Source organism: Alternaria alternata (assembly GCF_001642055.1).
Source record: "Alternaria alternata strain SRC1lrK2f unplaced genomic scaffold CC77scaffold_8, whole genome shotgun sequence".
NCBI lineage: Eukaryota > Fungi > Ascomycota > Dothideomycetes > Pleosporales > Pleosporaceae > Alternaria > Alternaria alternata.
The window spans coordinates 610,721-629,754 of NW_017306197.1; the positions used below are offsets into that span (position 1 = coordinate 610,721).

The following is a 19,034-nucleotide window of genomic DNA, read 5'->3' on the forward strand; positions in this document are numbered from 1 at the left end:
GTGGGGCGGCCGCTTGGTGCTCTCCACGAGTGACGACAGCTGCGATGATCCCTCACCAACGCGATCCAGCCCACCATGTCCCTGGTGGATTATCCAGATTCCGCCTCGGATGATGATGATAAGAGCCTTGATGTAGACGCCCAGGCGGCACAAGCTGCCGCCAAATCTACGTCGAAGCGCAAGCACAGCGAGTCCAGCAACGCTCTGCCACCCCTTCCGTCAGCCTTTCACGACCTTTACGCGACAAATGCGCGTGTCAGCACTAGCGACAACCCAAGCCTACACGGCGGACGCAAGCGGGCTGTACCTCATGTCGAGGGCAAATGGCCTAGTCATGTTTACTTAGAGTGTAAGGATACCCGGACCAATTCACCATCAACGTGGATAATATAGACTAACGCGTTCGAGGGATACCTACACAGCCTGAATCCGATGCTCTTCACAGCCTGCTACAGCATGTGAGAGAATCGATTGCTCTCCAGAATGCAAAGCGAACAAAGAAGCTACCCGTACCAGAGATCATACCGTCTCTTCAGTCAGAGTTGGGTGCATCGCTACCTCTTCATGTGTCCTTGTCGCGAACCCTGCAGATCAACACTGATGACAGGGAACCATTTCTCAAAACAATGAGCGTTGCTGTGCGGCGATGCGCTGTGCGGGCTTTCAACTTTGAGTTTCAGAGTTTGAAGTGGGTACCCAATTTTGAGCGCAATCGATGGTTTCTGGTCCTTGGCATCAAGCAGTCGAAACTGAATGAACTTAACCGCCTACTGCAGGCATGTAACGACGCGACCCAGTATAGTGGCCATCCAGGTCTGTATACAGGCGGAGTGGGAGACGGTCCGATGGAAAGCCACGACTCTAACGACGGTCCGAAGCGGAGGAAGGTCGACAAGAACGAGGTCGACAAGAATGAGCCTCACAGCCATGATTATTCGCAATATTTCCACGTCAGCATAGCTTGGAACTTGGCTGAGCCCGATACCGAGTGGACGACTCTGGTTCAGAATATCGACACCAGTAAATTCATCCAGGCGCCAGAAGCTGCTTTTGATGCCGTCAAAGTAAGGGTTGGAAACACGGTCCATAACATTGCCCTGGCTAACAGGAGACCCGGTTTTGGTAAAGGCGGAGGAGGGCTGGGTTTGGGATGATCATCGCATTGCGATGACGTGCCGGGTTCTGGATTCGCAAGCTGCCAGGGTCTTATCGCACGTTGGGTGTCAAAAATTGTGGTCCCAACAGCACGTTCCAATAACACGACGTAACACACGGCACATGTCACGTGTACCCAGTATGGGCTGGGCGATTTCTACATGTCCAAAACTTAGCTCTGCGCACCGTCTACCTCTGTGTGATACATGACAGCGTTGTCGCCTCGACTCATCGTGGAACTGATGCAAGTACTTTCCGGAGTTGTGGTGATCGATCAAAAAAAGGAATACGATCATGTCAGTGGTGAGACGAAAAGCCTTTGAAACTCGTTTGGGTGGAAAAAAATAAAGACAGCATGATTTTGATGCCTGATGGTATACAGTGTGACGGCTTGTTGCGCCGATCGTATCATTCACTCAACGTCTCTTGGCTTGAAGCTTAATGCAAATAAGGTGTGCTACCATAAACCACTAGGATTTGCGCGAACGAGTATACGAGGGTCGAACCACGTTGATCTCGGCCGACCCTCGCGCCGGTGGTGCAGAACGCTAGCCTATCCGATGTTGCACAGCGTGTGCAAATTCGAAAAACATGCATCCGTGTTGTGAAGCCCTATCTCTGGCGTGTGGCTTTCGACGCATCCCTTACGGGTATTTCGGTCTTTTCCTGTGGTGTCGGGCCCGAGATGTCAGATTCGTCGCGCCGTAGAAGGGCCCGAGACTGAGTAGGCATCTGGACAACGTGATACTGGCCTAGGCAGCAAAGTATGAGCAGAAGTACTTATTACAAGACTTGAAGTCATTATATTGAACATATCAGATCTTGAATCACCAAGTCACCGCGATACACCTTCCCTGGGCCTGCAATTATTGCCTGCCTCGCTAGACGACAGCTTCTACCCGGAAAACGGCGCGCATCAGCTCAAAATCATCGAAATACTATCCAGAGACTTTCATAGCCCCTAAGCAGCCATGCCGTCAGCCGCCATACCTGACCAACTCAAAATCGGCATTGTGGGTGCTGGTCCTGCCTCTCTAACCCTCGCCAACATCCTCCAAAAGCACCTCATCCCCTTCAGCATCTTCGAATCCTCGCCTGAACTCCGCACACAAGGCGGCTCGCTAGACCTCCACCCCGAGTCCGGCCAATTCGCCATCAAAGAAGCAGGGCTATGGGAGCAATTTGTTAAACATGCGCGTCCAGAATGTGACGTGATGAAGATTGTGACTTTGAACGGAGAGGTGCTCTGGGATGAGAATGGAGATGACAAGCAGGACGTCAAGGAGGAGGAAAAGTTTGACGGAAGACCTGAGATTGATCGAATGGCATTGGCGACGTTGATGTTTGGGAATCTAAAGGAGGGGTCTGTGAAGTTTGGAAGGAAGCTAAAAGAGGCTGTGCCGTCTGCTGAAGGAGAAGGGAAGTACGATTTGCATTTCGCAGATGGTACGAAAGAGCTTGGGTTCGATCTTGTGGTTGGAGGAGACGGTGCGTGGTCCAAGGTACGGAAGCTTCTCACTGATAAGATGCCGGACTATTCGGGCATATCGTCTGTGGCATTAACGTGCAACGACGTCAAGGCCAATGCCTGGCTACTAAAATATGCGGGAGAAGGGTCGATGATGGCTTTTGGTAAGGACTGCGCGGTGCAGTCTCAACGGCAGGGCGACGGTAGCTTACGGACCTACGCCTCGTTGCGTGTGCCAGAGGACTTCCTGGAAACCTGCGGCATCGACTGGAATGACCGGGAGAGAGCACTCAAGACGTACGTTGACCGCTACTTCTCCCACATACACGATGACCTCAAGCGGGTCATCTTTTCCTCTACAGAAAGCCCAGTCGCTCGTGCTTTGTACGAACTACCTGTCGGTTTCCGATGGTCTCCTCGCTCAGGCGTCACCCTCATCGGGGACGCTGCGCATGTGTTTACACCATTTGCCGGCGAAGGAGTCAATGTGGGTATGAAGGATGCGCAGGTTCTGGCTCAAGAGATTGCCAAAGTATGCCGTAGGGAGAAGAGTCTTGATGACGGTTTGAAGGACTATGAGGAAGAGATGTTCCCACGCTCGACGAAGGCGGCAATCAAGACAGCTAAAGGAAAGGAAGGACACTTCAGTGAATACGGAAGTCAGCATTTTGCGGATATGATGAAGGCGCACTACTACGGGCAACAACAGGATAATAGCCGGTAAAGATGGTAGGCGGTGTAGAAGTGGTCCAAGACGAAAGAGGAGAGATGATCGTTGGAACTAGGGCTGCAATACCTTCTTTGCAATTCATAGCATAACAATGCACATTCACTAGAGACCCCTGGTTGTGGACTTCAAAGGCATGGATGTATCTGTAGACATCTCAGCTTTCGATGTAGCTTTCAGGAGAGGGGAAAACTGAGCCCAAGATGCGAGAGATACAACGTGTTGGTTGCTACGCATGCTAGCTTCGTCAATCGCTGATAGGCGAGCCCTTCCTTCATGCTAGGCGTCAAATGTGCTCAATCAGCGCGGGTACAAAGTGGTCGCCTGACTTGCTGTTCGCTCCTTCGGCAACCATCTGTGTCGCCAATGCTGACCAGACATCCAAGGTTCTCAGCAGCGCTTGGTAGCGGTAATCGACAACGAAACACGCGCTACCGTAATTGCGTCGGAACATCGCACGCAAAGTTGAGATACTCATCGTATTGATGCGTACAAAATCACCGAATTCCTTACACCTAAGTTTAGCAGCTTGCGGATACTTGTCTTCCGATGGTCCGGCATCGTCGAGCGGAGAGTTTAGTGATGTCCATCAATAGCGGTGGAAGCGTTTTTAACGCGCCGGCCGTTCCCTTGAATCGTGACAGGAAAGGGGCACACACCAACATCCAGCGCCCACCCCAACTCTTCGACGGGTCTTTCGGCCAATTAAAGAACGTCCCGCAGGTATAACCCTGCACAAGTCGTTCTGTACCTGCATGGTGGCGCACGCTGCGGCCATGGCTCCGCTGTGAGCTGCACAAAGATTAGCCGTTCGCGATTGCTGCTTGTGATTGCTGATATGCGCGTTGCCGTGGTTTTGATGAAGATGGGAGCATCGGTGGACCGCAATTAGCGACACGAGGTGCGCCTTACCGGAAGTGAGGTCGAGCACATGGCAGCTAAGAAACGCACAGCAAGTGGCATTGCTGCGATAAAGTTCACACGCCTCACGGCACTGCTGATGCGAGGAATTGGCGTGGTGTTTGTTGCTGTGACGCACTCGTTTGCTCGGGACGGCAGTTCAGGGTGAAGAGACGACTAACCTCATCTGACTTTAGACTAGACCCACCTTCGACCTAACACGACAATTATACCCCAGACTCATTTCCGCTCGGAGCACATCACGATCTCAATAGAGCCGTAGGATGGCGTCCATGCCGTTCTTGTACAACAATGATCAGGGCAATTTCCAGGACCCCTAACCTAACGCCTTGGAGGCAGTTCTCCACTAACTGCTGCTCACAGGCCACGGCACATGCATGAAAACCGCTGTGTTCCCCAAGATTTCTTCCTTTTTCTCTTTACGCAAGGCTTTCAAGTTACGCATCACCAGCCTCGTTGACAAGAACCTTCGGCCTTTGTGCCCCGTCACTCATTATCTATTTACTTAATATTACCTGCTTCACTCGTTCAGCAGACGACCCTACTACCCCTAGACACCCCTATACCACGTAAACAAGTTCAAGATGCGTTACTCTTTCGTTGCAGCTGCCCTTGTTGGGTCAGTTGTGGCCGCGCAGCACAAGGCTCACACTGGATTCCACATGCGCCGCCATGGTGGATACGCCGCCGAGGAGTCTTGCGAGATCATCACCCACACCGTCACTGTGACCGCAAGTATGTGATACCCAACATTGGAAAGAAGCAGTGAACGAAGAGAAGCCGTGGTCCGTTGAGTACATTCACTAACAGGACTCAGTGCCCTCCATGGCTCCCAACAGCACCATGGCTGTCCCACCTACTGTCCCAGAGACGTCGTGCACTGAGGAGGGAAAGACTTCAATCGTCGTTCCTACTCCTAACGTCCCGGCTTCGACCGGAGAGGCCCCCAAGCCTTCCAGCCCTGCTCCCGTAGTCCCTGGAACTTCCATGCCCGCCTACCCTGCGGTCCCTGAGTCCTCCAAGCCCGCTTACCCAGCTGTGCCCGAGTCCTCCATGCCCGCGTACCCCGAGGTGCCAATGTCTTCTGCACCTGGCTACCCCGCGGTGCCCGAGTCCACCAAGCCAGCGGTTCCCGCTGTCCCAGAGTCGTCCACCACCTGCACTGAGGAGGAGGGAAAGACTTCTTCCATGGAGGCTCCCAAGCCAACCTACCCTGCCGGTACTCCTGAGGCATCCAAGCCCTCTGTTCCCGAGGTGTCCAAGCCTGCCGTTCCCGAGGTCCCAGAGGCATCTAAGCCTGCTGTCCCAGAGTCCACCACCTGCACTGAGGAGGAGGGCAAGCCCACTGGCCCAGCGCCCGTCCCGGAGGAGTCCAAGCCTGCTTACCCTACCGTACCTGAGGTTACTCAGCCCGCATACCCCTCCGTTCCCCAGGAGTCCAAGCCTGCTTACCCTTCCGTCCCCCAGGAGTCTAAGCCCGCTTACCCTTCGGTTCCTGAATCCTCCAAGCCTGCCGTTCCGGAGGTTCCCGAGGCTTCCAAGCCTGCCTACACTCCCTCTGCACCTGCCTCTTCCGCCGAGAAGCCCAAGCCAACCCCTAGCTCCACCAAGGAGGTAGAGAAGCCCAAACCCACTGGCAGCTACAACCAGGGTGACCACATCAAGACCAACGGCGACAAGTGGGCCATTACATACACCCCTTACGCTAACTCTGGTGACTGCAAGACCGCCGATGAGATCGCCACCGACATCAAGAAGATCTCTGAGCTCGGATTTACCACTATCCGCTCCTACAGCACTGACTGCGGTGTCTTCGAGCACGTTGTTCCTGAGTGCCAGAAGTACGGATTGAAGGTCATCTACGGTATCTTCCTTGAGGCCGGTGGCAAGGGCGGCAGGGGTCCTTTCTCCAGCTACGCCAACGACCAGCTCAAGGACATCACCGACAACGCCCCCAAGGACTCCGTCGCCATGGTCATTGTCGGAAACGAATGTGTCTTCAACGGTAACTGCGACGTTAACGAGCTTGGTTCTTACATCGACTACGTCCGTGAGCAACTCGTCAGCTCCGGCTACGAGGGCGTTGCTGTCACTACCACTGAGACTGTTGGCTCCTGGGAGGAGCACGGTGCTGCTCTCTGCGACCACATCGATGTCTTCACTGTCCAGGTCCACCCCTACTTCACCCAGTCCGTCTCCGCTGAGGAGGCCGGTGACTTCGCTGCCCAACAACTCGAGCAGGCTGCCAAGGTTTGCCCCGAGGCTGCTTCCAAGGGCAAGTACATCACCGAGATCGGCTGGCCCAGCGCTGGTCAGTCTAACGGAAAGGCTGTCGCTGGTGTTGAGCAGCAGAAGACTGCTATGAAGAAGATCATGGAGAAGGTCGGATCCGAGGCTTGCCTGTTCTCTTACCAGAACGACGGCTGGAAGGAGCCTGGCAACCTTGACGTTGAGCAAAACTTCGGCTGCGTTGATGCTATCATCGACGCTTCCTCAGGTCTCTCTCTGTCCATTGACATCTCTTTGTAGAGTGTCATTGATGTAGTTCGTAGCTCTTTTGTCAATGATGTATAGGCTACGTTACGCGATTATGTCTTGCATCCCTCTTGGTTCTGTCCATACTATGTTTACTGCAAGTCGATAGCGAAGGTGGCTTGGAGGTAGTTTTTAGTGTTTAATCTACTTACAACAAATAGCAATACCATATTGAAACAAGCTTTGGCGTGTGCTCAGTATGTTGAGCCGTCATACCATGGCATGTTGTGGGTCTGTGGAAGCATGTAATCTTCCTTCGGTGGAACGCAATTTCGATGTAGCATGGATGTTGCGGGCTGAGAAACTACCTCGTACAAGAAAAAATCCAGACAGATACAGGAATAACAAGCTCTACCTTACAGCTTAATGTTATTGATCTTTGTAAGATCTCTTATTAGCATATAATGTAAGTCTTTTAGGTTTTCTATCTATGTCTACACAGCTCTTAATATACTCTTCTAGAGCAAGAAGAAGTAATCCTCTTATGAGGGATGTTTATTTTTTCTCTTTGATACAGTGAACCGCGAAACAGGCGGTGCGAATCCCTACAAGCCCCTCTAGCGATACTGAGGATGTAGGTACCACCAGAGGGAGATTGGAGTGATAACATAGTGCAGAAGAGGTGGTGGGCTCTTTGCGGGATGACTACGCCGCGCAGCGCTAACCTCGGACCCTTTCCGCAGCCTGAGATGAAACTTCCTATACTACCACATCGGACTCTTGTTATCCCAATCGATTCTTTAAGCAGATCCCTCTCGAAACTATTTCCAGACACGAACGACTATTCATGCTTGATTCAGACGTTCGAACATCCAGAACGTCACCAACGATGGCGAACGTCACCACTACCGCCCCTGGCTTTCTCAGACTACCGCTCGAAATTCGCCAGCAGATATATCATTGTGTTCTAGTGCAGGACTTCCGAAGCCAAATCATTAAGATGACTGTCCAACAGCAACACAGTGGCGGTTATAAGTTACGGGGCCTCAAAAACATCCGAGGTTTGGTGTTTGTCAGCCGTACCTTTCACGCCGAAGTTCTCACATACTGCTTTGGTCGCTTCAACTTCTTTCTTCACAACGATTCAGAATCCATACGCTTTGTTATACGGGAATTCTTCCGAAAAATTGGACTCAAGAACAGGAAGCTTGTCAAACGAATCACTTTACCCTACTTCAGCATTGAGCGCGTACTTTTGCATCCAGCGAATATGGTGGCACTTTTCGCCAGCTCACAAGCGAGGTCTCTGCAGCTCCTTGACGACATGCAGCGTTCCCTCCGTCTCTTAGAACACTTCTCTGCCCTGGAAGAGCTTGATCTGGGACTTGATACTGCGGAGGTCCTGGGCCGTCGTGGTAACCGTCTGCGATTTGCGGATAGACATCGCCGTGCACAGGCGCACAGTATGGGTAGGGAGGAGCGCATTGCCCAAGCATATCAGAGGGACTACGAGTCTCATATTATGATGGCTTTGCAAGAAGCGAAGTGGCTGCCAGCAAAAGTAAATGTTGGCATCTGGTGGACTTCGGGCCATGGTGAAAGTCTAGGTACTGACAAGGAAACTGCGGATGCTCTAGACGATTTTGTGTCTCGGTTGAGAAAAGAGATCGCGCCTACACGAGTCACTTATAAAGGTGATATGTAATGGACAGACATGTTTGTGCTGTAAACCAGTCTATATGATCATTGATCTAATAACCCTTGTTTGAAACCAGAACGCGATGGTCATCACCGAGATCTAAACCTCCTTTGCCCTGAATAGCCAACTCAAGCGAGAACTTGAGTAACTCATCCACCATCTGCCACACAACACAGCCAACCAATATGCAAGCACCGTAGAAATCTTATGGCAGCGCACGAACCACGATATAGCTGTACTACAATTGAAGAGTCAGCAAGCCGTCCTAAACACCGATCATGGTAGCCATGACTTCGCACAGTTCTGGTGGGGCAGATTCATACCTGCCTAGCGTTTACAAGTGCACTCGCAAGTCTCCCAGGGACTCAAACATCCTCCACCATCCTGATACCAACCAACTGTTCTCATGCAGCAACGTTTGGATGCGGCAACATTCTTACAACGATTATAACAATCGTTCCCCCAGTCGGTCTCACAACCTCCACCCTGCCAGTGGTAAATTTGCCTACCAGGACAAGCCTGAGAATAGAGGTCAGTGTCAGCCTTGATGGAAATGCTGGTGGTGGTTTCGGCGGGATTATCGGTAGGGGCTGCGATAGAAGTAGCCGTGACGGTGAGCAAGGTAGTGATAAACAGGACAAGATGCATGCTTAGAAGACTTCAGGCAATTCACTTGGGACTAACGGTGATCATCATCGGAACTGTACTATCAGAGCCTTATATACACTCTCCGAGTCGAAAATACACGAGATGTGTAGGACGTTAGCCCGGTTGCGAGATGATTGCCAAGAAGCGTGCTACCTCCATGGTACTACCCACCACGTGAGCTCTGAGGTGTGGGAATACGGGGCATACTGTATAGACGAATCAATATTTCTTCAATTTTGGGTTGAAAAACGAGGATGTTCATGGTGCACGGTTTCCTGAGGCACTGTGCACTCTGCAAGTGAGACTGATCAGCGAATGGCTTTCAAGGCTTCAGAGTTACTGTAGCTGCCAGATACCACCAATGGGCAGTTTTTGCATCAACTTGGCTTTAATGTATGCTCGTATCTCGCTTTATTGCCTGTTGTCGTTAGGTAGGGCATAGATGTCTTGGGCAGCAGACATGCTGATGAGCCGTGAAACTAGGTAAGAGCTACAAGAGGAAGGTCATTTAGAATTAACCAATTAAAGTTCATTTAAACAGATACAGCAGTTACACTACGAACACGAATATGATACCCACACGAAAAGGCTTTACAAATCGACCGGGAACCGTTCCCGAAGCCTCTCGCCAAAGATAAAGAACAAGATTGGAGCGGGTGCAAGAACCAAACTGACAAACGCAAACGTGCTGATGCCCCAACCATATCCTAGCTTCTCGAAGAGCATGGGCGCAAAGATTGGGATGACACCACCGACAACGCTGCGGAAAACAGTACCAGCAGCGATTGCGCTGGCCGCGTACTTCTCGAAGCTGTCGATGAAGTAGTTTTGCGTGCTATTCAGGATCATGACCTGTCCGATGCCATAGAAGAAGGTTGCTGATATAGATGCGAACCAGTGCGCGTGCTTCTCTACAGTCCAAGCGAACCAAAAGAGCGAAACGGGAATGAAAACAGAGCCAATGTTCGCGAGTGGGAGGCGAAACTCGGGTCGTGCCTTTTCGTGATTCTTGGCTGTGAGATTCTTGTATACGGTATCGATTCGCGGGACCAGAAACCAGACAGCGAAAAGAAAACCAAGGCCGGGGCCTAGATATAGCAGCCCGACCTTCTCGGTGGAGAAACCGTAATCGTCTTGGTAAATTGGCTGCATGTTTGTGTAGATGCTGTAGGTTGTGCCGAAGATGAGCGCTTGATATACAGCCATGACGGCCACGATAGGTTGAGCGAAGATCTTGGGTGGGCGTTTGAGAGCTTGGGTAAGCTTTTCTTTCAACGGTCGTGTATCTTCGCCCTCGTAGGAGTATTTCGTGCCGTCGAACTCGGAGCTCTGAGACTCAAACTCGGCCTTCTTGGAACTCAGAATTAACGGCGCATAAGTCTCTCGAAGGAAGAAGTAACCAGCCAAGGTGTTGACGAAGCACACGATGGTCATGATCCAGAAGACCCAGCGCCAGCCCAAGCGCTGTACGATGATGCCGCCAAACAATGGTCCTAGGGTAGGTCCAAGTAACGGGCCTAGTAGATACCAGCCAAATACTCCTGCTCGTTCACTTGGTATGAACATATCACTTATGGTTCCTCCGCCATTCGCTATGCCGACGCTCCCAAAGAAACCTGCAATGCTCCGTACTGTGATGAGGAAGGCGATGTTGGGCGCGAGTGCAGCGGGTATCTGTAGTAAAGCGAACACGGAGAAGCACACGAGGTAGATTCTTCTACGTCCAAACGTCTCGGACAAGGGAGCGAGGATCAAGGGGCCGATTCCGAGCATGACTACGAAGCCAGTTGTTGTTCCAATAACGGCAGTCGTGCTACACTTGAGGTCATCGGCGATTTGCGCAATGCCGGGCGTGAACATGGAGGACACGAGGGGGCTGAGAACTGCCATGGTTGTCAGTAAAGGCATGTATAGACGAGCGAGTGTATGTACTGGACATGAGGGCTATGACAGCCACGTTGGCCATCTTCCGCCATCGCGCCCATGTTCGTGGGTTTTCGTCGTTGGAAAGGTCCTCGATGCGAAGATGCTGTCAGTAGTTAGTAAACACTATCGATAGAAAGCGCGTGCAGGATGACTGACTGTTCGCGGCTCGCCTTCTTCACTCCATCGCTGTTGTAGCAACGGTGCGCGCTCGCCCTGTGGAGACATGATCGTGTTGACACAAGGAGTGAATGTGGTCGTGGTCCGAAAACGCAGCACGCCCAAAGAATTTCCATGATCGCGTCTCAGCCGCCGGGACCACAGTGAGCGTCATCGTCGAGTAAGCAACTATCAACTTTAACCGCGTTCGGTGCGCGTTGTGGACATCGGGTTGTTAGAGCGTCATCGATCGACGCCGCGGAATGCTCGATCGAAGAGCCCCATGTTTCGCTTACCCGCAGGTACAACCAATCATGTCAATGCACAAAAAACGACTTATACCACGAGAGTCGAAACTCAAGCTCCAATCACCAACTCGACTCGATTATGATATACCACTCTTAATTTTGAGTGATTGCAAACAGTGGCTACAGACCAACGCAGTTTACCACAAGGCTGTTCTCCACGTGAAGCGTCCGTAGCTGCGCAATATATTAGGCAGCAGCTGAGAGAGTGTTGAAAGGCTCCAGCTTCTCCCAAATTTATGCTCTTTACGTCTCTTGCATCAGTATGCAAACTCTCTAGTGTACATGTGCTCATTCCAATCTGTTATCCAGAACACAACTTACAAAATATTTATTCGTCTGCGTCATGGTATCTTCTGTCGCTTGTCTGGCAATTCGCCCTCGTGAGGAAGACAAATTAATACTTCATGATACGACCAAGGAAATTCACATGAAATCACGATGTAGAGCCGAAGCGAAAGAGATGTAAGCATTGACAACCGAATGCCTATCAAATTCTCAATTAACGGACGCATCAGTACAACACTGAATAGAGAAAACTCGCCACTCCTACGTCTACCTGGAGAACTTCGAAATCGAATCTATGAGTACGCGCTATGCCAAGATTGGAAATTGAATTCGAATGCAAGTCTATTCCCAGATGACGGTCCAAGGATCCACAAACATTGTTTTGAAGGACTCCAGCGCGTCCTTCAGACTACGGAGGCCTGTAAACAGATGCACAACGAGATGGCGCTCCTGTACTTCAAATTTGGCACCTTTATCATCAACGGCTCTCAGTATGCATTCGTCAGCCAGTGGCTTGTACACCGCTCGTTCCCTCAACGGCATGCAATCACACATCTAGTGTTCCCATGCATATACAAATTGTCGTATTCTGTAAGGGAAGGTTGGATGCCCGGTAAGTTCAGAGAAGCAGACTTTCGGCCTCGGGACGCCACAAATCTTAAGTTACCCATAGTACTGCCGGGTTTGAGGAAGATCACTATCTCTATTGGTGTCAGGACTCCTGAACGGCATACAGGGAGCGGAACGGTGCCTCGACTGTCCATCCTTCAGCTAGAAGAGTGGACGGCATATGATGTCGAAGTCTACAAAGAGGCATGTCTTGGTGTTGCCGTTGCGGTCAAATAAGAATTCTGTCGAGCACTGTACTACATGGCATGAGTTGGATCGTATTAATAACGCTGTGGTTTGCACAAAGAGCTGCGTTATTGTTTATCGATTGTTGATGAAGATATTCATGTATGGGGATTGAATGGCTATAGTATCGTCTTAACATATGAATCATCGTCCAGTCCTGTGATTACACTTCATTCAAGCCACTTCAAATGCATCCATGTCCCCGGTGGGCAGATCAGGTACACCCACTACACTCCTTGTCACATCAATCATCATCTCTACCACTTCGGGTGGGTGGTACCTCTTGAGCACCACTCTTATGAATTCGCTCAACAAATTCAATCCCATATCCCCAATCTGTTCGTCCGTCAATTTCTCAAAATCGCCTTCCTTCAAACCTGTTCTTGACAATCGTCGCTGCAGCAGAATGTCGTAGACCGCCGCTATACGGTCAGTGTTTTTCTTATTGGAACGGCTGTGGAAGTATTGACCACGCACAGCCGCAGACTCATCTGCCAAGTCTACCCAGGCCATCTGTCTTTGCAAAATTTGCGCTGATTCGTCGGTGGGAAAGATGTGGAAGCGATGACGAAGGACGTGCAGAGCGACCAACGAGCCAGCCAGATCTCGATTGTAACTAAAGCAGTGCATGATGAGCGACGTGATTGCTCCACTGTCTGTGCCTGCGAGACCCATGCGGAAACGATCGGCGTCGTAGCGACTGCGACAGAGCGTCCACCAGTTTACCGTCTCTGCTAGTAGCTCACGAGGGCTAGGCAAATCGAGCTTGTTTTGAACGGTAGAGTCGCCAAGTGCTAATCGGAGCGTTTTCCAAAGACAACGTATGCTTGCACCGTCTGGGAAGACGCCGTTGCTTCCTTCTTGCGGCTCAGTGAGAGACTTGTAGATCTTCCATGCTTCGCTGTAGGCACCTTGTCGGCATTTATTATCCATAAGGACATTCATGATGGTAGCATTGGGCTTGACTTTCGCTGCTTTGAGCTGTCGGGACAAGTAATCGACGTGTTCCCATTGCAGGCTGTTGGCATGGTGTTGCATAATCAAGGCAAACGTTGTTACGTCAGCAACAGGAGCTCGTTGGGTCATTTCGTCAGATGTAGGAGGAGCCTCGGCGATTTTTTTGTCGATGATGGCTGGTATTGTTTCTGGAGTAACGTCATGTCGACCAGCTTCGCAAGCGGCTTCGACCATGCGCCAACCAATATTTTCCGCTTTCAGGATATTCGCCTCCTCTTTCGTCCGTATCAACGCTCTGAGAAACATGTTGTAGTGGAACGTTTCTGGTCTGTAACCTCGCTTGAGCATCATCTCCAAGATTTGAGCGGCTGCCTGTGGCGTGTTCTTGACAACGGTAGATTTCAGCCAGTCACCGAACAAATGGCCGTGATAACCACGAGGGAGCACAGATATAGCATCAAGAGCGATACTAGTCATGGACTCGATATTGGTTCCAAGTCGATATATCATGTGCAGTCTCTTCAACACTTGGCTGACTTGTTCTGCATCTCCGCTAGTAGCCAGGTAGCCATCCTTAACCATGTCCCTAAACACTTGCTTGGCATGACTCAAGCTTCGCATTTCTAAGGAGCCCACAAGCCAAGCGTCGTAGTCCTTGATCGAGCAGGTGTTGCCTCTCTGGTCCTTCATTCTGACATAGATTTGCTTTGCCATGTCATGGTGCTCTTGTAGTTCTGAGCTCGTATGAGCTCGGAAAACAGCCATCATGATGGAGGTGTCCCAATTCGGATACAGCCTGAACAGTTCATCCATAATGTTCCGACTGTAGTCTACGTTCCTGGCAAGTGCATGGAGCTTAGCCCCAATCTCCAGATGCTCCGGGTTGTAGTCCATTCGTACACCGTCGTGTCCCAATCTGTGATCCTCTTCCCATTTTCTGAGAGCCTGGTCTACTTTTCCGCGAAGGAAGACCTTCTCTAGATGTTTGGCGCGCTTCCTGGCTGTCGTATATCTCCCAGCCTTGTTCATATCCTGGTAGAGCTGTGCCATATTTGCAGTGTGATTGGACTGCGTGATCGAGAGCAAGTCCCATACTCCATCCGGGATACGTGCTAGGAGTTTCGGATCGGATGCCTTGGCCAAAGAATATGCTCTCCAAAGCGGTGCACGTAGTCTGGCATCCTGGCCATTGCTGTCTCTGACTAGCTTCAATATTTGATTCAGTCTTTTGATAGCTGTCCGCCCACCAGTGCGGTTGGTTCCAGGTGTGCCAATCGCGACGGGTTTATTTCTAAGCTGCTCGCGCTCTGCACCTCTGTTGAAGTTAAAAGAGGGGTTCTCGGCGGTCGTTCTCGTCGACTCATTCAGCACCGAAGTGGATTGCGCGGTTCTGTGTAGGGTCGGATCCCATCGCGGAACGTATTCCGGGATTTTTCGTGGAAGTGTTCGCAGAAAGCGTGTTTGAAAGCTTGGAGTGGAGTGTGGGAGGCATCGCAGTCGATAGAGCGCAAGCATGAGCAAGCGCCGTCTGAAAGTAAAGGACGAGAGGCGGAGGCAAACTCGCCGCGTCTAAAGCAAATGCGTACAGAAAGACAGGAGTAGGACAAACATGTAGTCGTGGCCAACCATGTTGCACGCTCTGTGCATGTCCAAACTTCTCTGTCAGAAGGTTCAGATGGCGCTAGTTTTATCGATAAGGGCGACTAGCATGACATCGCGCGTCATCCTCTCGCGCGCTTTTACCCTACCATACGCGTCAACCTCGTGATTATGGTACCATTTTCTCTACATCACCAACCCCCACCCTTGTTTGATTCGTCATTCCGGCTACCAGACATCCTGTGCCTGTTCTTTTTCCTTGGTCGTAGTCTCAAATTTCCGATTCTATCGCTACCTCGCTATATCGCGTCATCCATACACGGGTTCGTCGCAAAACCTATTCCTACATGAACTCAACGGCGAACATCGAAGAATGATTCCAAAGAAGACAGGATCTCAAGCACTCTTGTTTGGCTTGGACTAGACAGAAATTTTCCAAATGAAGGCTCCGATATTATACCTCATTTACCCGTGTGCCTAGAACTTGCTCATATATGATCAACCAGGGCGCATCTGACCGACACGATCTCGGAGATGAGCTTGAGACTAGAGAAACAAGCTTTCCCCGCAATGCACGAATCTGCCGGATCGCCATACGTTGTGCATGCAGCTGATTCGGCACTCTCCGGTTACGGTTGTCTACTCATACCACAACATCTCGCACCAGGCGCCACTCGATTTCAAGGCTTATGGTACGGTATATTTGACACAAGAAATAGTCCAAACATGGACACACATTTGGTATCGAATTGATACTACCCAGCTTTGCGATCCGGCGTTGCTACTGGAGCGGCTTACGAAACTCCAGTCCTACCAGATTCCTGTCGTGACAAGGTAAACTTGGATGATTGGCTTTTTGTAATGGTGCAATATCCAAGGATATATGACGGCGCCCAACCAGCTCCAAAAGCCACGACACATGGGAGCCGCTGCAGACCACGTCTCGGCTACAGTCGAGTTGTGACACATTGCTACTACATATCCTAAATGTAGGTTTTCAGAGCTTGGACAGGACCGCCTTAAAAGTATAACTTCTCAAACCCCGGATCCGACATTTTGATCCTGTTCCCTTCATAAGGACCAACAAACACACATCAAAGATTTTCCGACCTTCCAACGTTTTCAAGATGCTTTTGTGGCTAGTGTTGTTGGGATGTTACTTCTCGCTCATTTGGGCACAGAATGCTTCGTTTACACAAGGGCAGAAGTTTCAGATCGTACTGCTGGGCATTCCCGACATGTCCAAGATACCTATATCACCTATAGACGCGCCGGTTTGGGATATCGATTTGTTCGACAACCCTGTTACGACAATAGAAACTCTCAAAGCAGCCGGCAAAATCGTCATCTGCTACTTCAGTGCTGGAACAGCGGAAGATTGGAGAGATGATTACGGAAGTTTTGCAGCTGCTGATCTTGGAAAGGTGCTCCCGGAGTGGCCCAATGAGAGATGGTTGCGGACGGGTAGCCAAAGCATCAGAGCCCTCATGGCCAAGCGTATCAAGCTGGCTGCTGACAAGGGCTGCGATGCTATCGATCCGGACAACACAGATGGATATGTAAGTCCTCGTACTGTTACATGGGTATGATACGGTGGTAGCACGCAGTCACTACTCCAAGCTCAGGCGTGAGCGAGTTATACATGCTAACCTCTTTTAGCAGAATGACAACGGATTGAACCTTAAGAACACGGACGCTATCGACTACGTGCGATGGATGCAGCAGGAAGCCGCCAAATACGACATGAGAATTGGGCTTAAGAACAGCCTCGATATCCTCAGCGATGTGTCGCCGATCGTAGACTTTGCAGTCAACGAGCAATGTGCGCAACACGGCGAGTGTCAAGCCTACGAAAATTTCATCGCTCTCAACAAGCCAGTTTTCCATATCGAGTACCCTCTTCCGCTTAATGCGCAAGCTATGAATGGCGCATCTTGTAAAGGAACAGGCGTGGCTGGACTCAGTACCATCATGAAGGATCTCCAATTGAACGGCATGTCGTACTATTGTGACGGCAGCTATGTTGATACACCGACGTTAGGAGGTACATCGCCACCAAGACCGTCGCAGCCGCCTAAACCACCGAGCCCGCCAAAGACGAGTTCGAGCCGCACAGCCCCAATGCCAACGCGAACAAGCTCCTCGCGTCCTCAACCTTCGAGCACGAAAACATCTACAATGTTGCCAAGTCGCACTTCGTCAGCGCAAAGACCAACAAGTACATCGGGTGGCGGAGGAGGATGTAGATCGAAGCACTGGGATCAGTGCGGTGGACAGAATTGGAATGGATGTACAATCTGTGAGGTATGTGAATTTGCAGCCATGACAGTGAAACCATCTGACAATGCCAAAGTCGCCGTATACGTGCAAAGGCGTCTCACCACCGTATTACTACCAGTGCTTGTAGTCTGTTCCAGGCTTCATGCAGGGATCTATATACTGCTGTACTCGCGAGCTAGATTGTGATGATGCAATACATCATCGTTGGTCGTAGAATCTGTAGAACATCTACCTAGGTACTATTAGTTCAGAGTAGTCATCTTTCTGCAAGCTGGCTACAAGGGTGATATCTTCCGTGGTAGATTAATCGGAAGGTATACTTGCAGAGCATAGTGTCAGAAGGATGAAGCTTAGCATACTTATTCGATCAGACATTTAATCTACCATGTGATTTTGGTGTCGTGCTATGCCCCCCGAAGTGTATCCCATAGAATGACCTCACTGAAAAAGAGAGTAAGCACTGGTATTTCAAGATCGTAATTGCCAATAATATGTGTCCCAGATAACGCCATCCAATCCCTGAATACCCCATGTTTTCGCCTCGGTTATCCAAATATTCGTACAGCCTCCATTCCATGTTCACAATTCGTTGGCGCTATCGCTCAAAGACCCAGCGGATTGCTGGCCGTACCGCCACCTTTGCCGGAACCCCCTGAGAGACCAGGTACACCGGGTCGACTAGCCATGGATGCCATACCTCCCACTCCGCTAGTGCTCAAGCCGAGGGGATTCTTGTTTGTTGTCGATCGACTGCCCGGAGCGCCGGTGATGTCTTTGAGAGAGTTGCCGTACTCGCGGACCATATCGCCCCAGGTACGAGACGAGTTTGCAATACTACGGTATGTTAGTCAGAAAAGTCGACTCGGCAAAGTTGCAATATGTACCTTGCTCCGGCGCCTCTCCCTGCCCCAGCGATTCCACTACCTGTCGCGGTCACGACGGCCCCAGCAGCATTGCCAATACCAGTCGTTGCAGCGCCGACAGCACTTCCAATACCAGACGATGCAGCGCTGAGGCCTTTGTTGATCCAGCCCTGTTGTTGTGGCTGCTGGATTGCCTTCTTTGCGGGTGCTGGGGCGGGTTTCTTCTGACCGACGGCTGTCACAGGCTTTTTGGGTGCGACGCTTGTAACGGGCTTCTTAGGGGTTGTTGCCACGGGTTTCTTCTGCATCGCAGTATTGACAGGCTTCTTCGGAGGCTGAACAGCAGGCGCTTTGACGGGCGCCTTCTTCACTGGTGCTTTTACTGGTGTCTTCTTCGCCGTGGACGTGACGGGCGTCTTCTTGGTGCCGATGGGTTGCGCGACCATGGTGAGACGTTGATTCAATGCTTTTGTGGAGTTGTTGTGGTGGATCAAAACAGATGTTATCTAATCAGGTCTTAAGTTGAATGGTGAATATGAATGGAGGGTTCTAGGGAGCATCTCGACCCAATCTCTCTGGATGCACAGAAAGTTGGCAAGCTGCTATGCCTGTCGCACATGTGGCGCAGATGATGTCAGGCACGGAAACGTGGGGCGCGCTTGCCCCGGATGGATTAAGGTTGTCTTAGCGCGATCAGCGGGCGAAACGTCGA

General features: G+C 50.9%; 9 protein-coding genes across 9 annotated transcripts; 6 read left to right on the top strand and 3 right to left on the bottom strand.

Moving 5' to 3' along the window:
- Window positions 1-75: 75 nt before the first annotated feature.
- On the top strand, window positions 76-1,154 carry CC77DRAFT_1007963 (hypothetical protein; the record flags this gene model as incomplete). Its single annotated transcript, XM_018523507.1, has 2 exons — window positions 76-349; window positions 409-1,154. The coding sequence occupies 2 exons, from the start codon at window positions 76-78 to the stop codon at window positions 1,152-1,154; spliced, it is 1,020 nt and encodes a 339-aa protein (XP_018387052.1).
- Window positions 1,155-2,126: 972 nt separating this feature from the next.
- On the top strand, window positions 2,127-3,347 carry CC77DRAFT_1007964 (monooxygenase; the record flags this gene model as incomplete). Its single annotated transcript, XM_018523508.1, has 1 exon — window positions 2,127-3,347. One exon carries the CDS (start codon window positions 2,127-2,129, stop codon window positions 3,345-3,347), a length of 1,221 nt encoding a protein of 406 aa, XP_018387053.1.
- Window positions 3,348-4,855: 1,508 nt separating this feature from the next.
- On the top strand, window positions 4,856-6,800 carry CC77DRAFT_1030428 (glycoside hydrolase; the record flags this gene model as incomplete). The annotated part of the gene is made up of 6 exons (XM_018526591.1): window positions 4,856-5,006; window positions 5,089-5,132; window positions 5,166-5,549; window positions 5,583-5,672; window positions 5,706-5,885; window positions 5,922-6,800. The coding sequence occupies 6 exons, from the start codon at window positions 4,856-4,858 to the stop codon at window positions 6,798-6,800; spliced, it is 1,728 nt and encodes a 575-aa protein (XP_018387054.1).
- Window positions 6,801-7,635: 835 nt separating this feature from the next.
- CC77DRAFT_1060437 (hypothetical protein) lies at window positions 7,636-8,451 on the top strand (the record flags this gene model as incomplete). The annotated part of the gene is made up of 1 exon (XM_018528336.1): window positions 7,636-8,451. The coding sequence occupies one exon, from the start codon at window positions 7,636-7,638 to the stop codon at window positions 8,449-8,451; it is 816 nt and encodes a 271-aa protein (XP_018387055.1).
- Window positions 8,452-9,603: 1,152 nt separating this feature from the next.
- Window positions 9,604-11,564, bottom strand: CC77DRAFT_1039865 (MFS general substrate transporter). The gene is made up of 3 exons (XM_018527178.1): window positions 11,176-11,564; window positions 11,026-11,122; window positions 9,604-10,976 (listed from the first exon to the last, which is right to left on the bottom strand). The coding sequence occupies exons 1-3, from the start codon at window positions 11,242-11,244 to the stop codon at window positions 9,685-9,687; spliced, it is 1,458 nt and encodes a 485-aa protein (XP_018387056.1). The 5' UTR covers window positions 11,245-11,564; the 3' UTR covers window positions 9,604-9,684.
- A 178-nt stretch (window positions 11,565-11,742) lies between these two features.
- Window positions 11,743-12,706, top strand: CC77DRAFT_819343 (hypothetical protein). The gene is made up of 2 exons (XM_018533311.1): window positions 11,743-11,945; window positions 11,999-12,706. The coding sequence occupies exons 1-2, from the start codon at window positions 11,827-11,829 to the stop codon at window positions 12,612-12,614; spliced, it is 735 nt and encodes a 244-aa protein (XP_018387057.1). The 5' UTR covers window positions 11,743-11,826; the 3' UTR covers window positions 12,615-12,706.
- Window positions 12,707-12,797: 91 nt separating this feature from the next.
- On the bottom strand, window positions 12,798-14,609 carry CC77DRAFT_933274 (hypothetical protein; the record flags this gene model as incomplete). The annotated part of the gene is made up of 1 exon (XM_018534306.1): window positions 12,798-14,609. One exon carries the CDS (start codon window positions 14,607-14,609, stop codon window positions 12,798-12,800), a length of 1,812 nt encoding a protein of 603 aa, XP_018387058.1.
- Window positions 14,610-16,119: 1,510 nt separating this feature from the next.
- On the top strand, window positions 16,120-17,943 carry CC77DRAFT_832217 (hypothetical protein). The gene is made up of 3 exons (XM_018533324.1): window positions 16,120-16,762; window positions 16,839-17,483; window positions 17,533-17,943. The coding sequence occupies exons 1-3, from the start codon at window positions 16,307-16,309 to the stop codon at window positions 17,584-17,586; spliced, it is 1,155 nt and encodes a 384-aa protein (XP_018387059.1). The 5' UTR covers window positions 16,120-16,306; the 3' UTR covers window positions 17,587-17,943.
- Window positions 17,944-18,061: 118 nt separating this feature from the next.
- On the bottom strand, window positions 18,062-18,768 carry CC77DRAFT_1007969 (hypothetical protein; the record flags this gene model as incomplete). Its single annotated transcript, XM_018523509.1, has 2 exons — window positions 18,062-18,293; window positions 18,344-18,768. The coding sequence occupies 2 exons, from the start codon at window positions 18,766-18,768 to the stop codon at window positions 18,062-18,064; spliced, it is 657 nt and encodes a 218-aa protein (XP_018387060.1).
- Window positions 18,769-19,034: the final 266 nt, after the last annotated feature.

Bases quoted from the DNA above. Each gene is read 5' to 3' on its own strand.
- CC77DRAFT_1039865 (XM_018527178.1), bottom strand. From the start codon at position 11,244: ATGTCTCCACAGGGCGAGCGCGCACCGTTGCTACAACAGCGATGGAGT. The intron at 11,123-11,175 runs GTCAGTCATCCT...AACTACTGACAG, and splicing joins AAGAAGGCGAGCCGCGAACA to CATCTTCGCATCGAGGACCT. The intron at 10,977-11,025 runs GTACATACACTC...CAACCATGGCAG, and splicing joins TGTCATAGCCCTCATGTCCA to TTCTCAGCCCCCTCGTGTCC.
- CC77DRAFT_832217 (XM_018533324.1), top strand. From the start codon at position 16,307: ATGCTTTTGTGGCTAGTGTTGTTGGGATGTTACTTCTCGCTCATTTGG. The intron at 16,763-16,838 runs GTATGATACGGT...AACCTCTTTTAG, and splicing joins GTCCTCGTACTGTTACATGG to CAGAATGACAACGGATTGAA. The intron at 17,484-17,532 runs GTATGTGAATTT...ACAATGCCAAAG, and splicing joins ATGGATGTACAATCTGTGAG to TCGCCGTATACGTGCAAAGG.
- CC77DRAFT_819343 (XM_018533311.1), top strand. From the start codon at position 11,827: ATGGTATCTTCTGTCGCTTGTCTGGCAATTCGCCCTCGTGAGGAAGAC. The intron at 11,946-11,998 runs GTAAGCATTGAC...CGGACGCATCAG, and splicing joins AGAGCCGAAGCGAAAGAGAT to TACAACACTGAATAGAGAAA.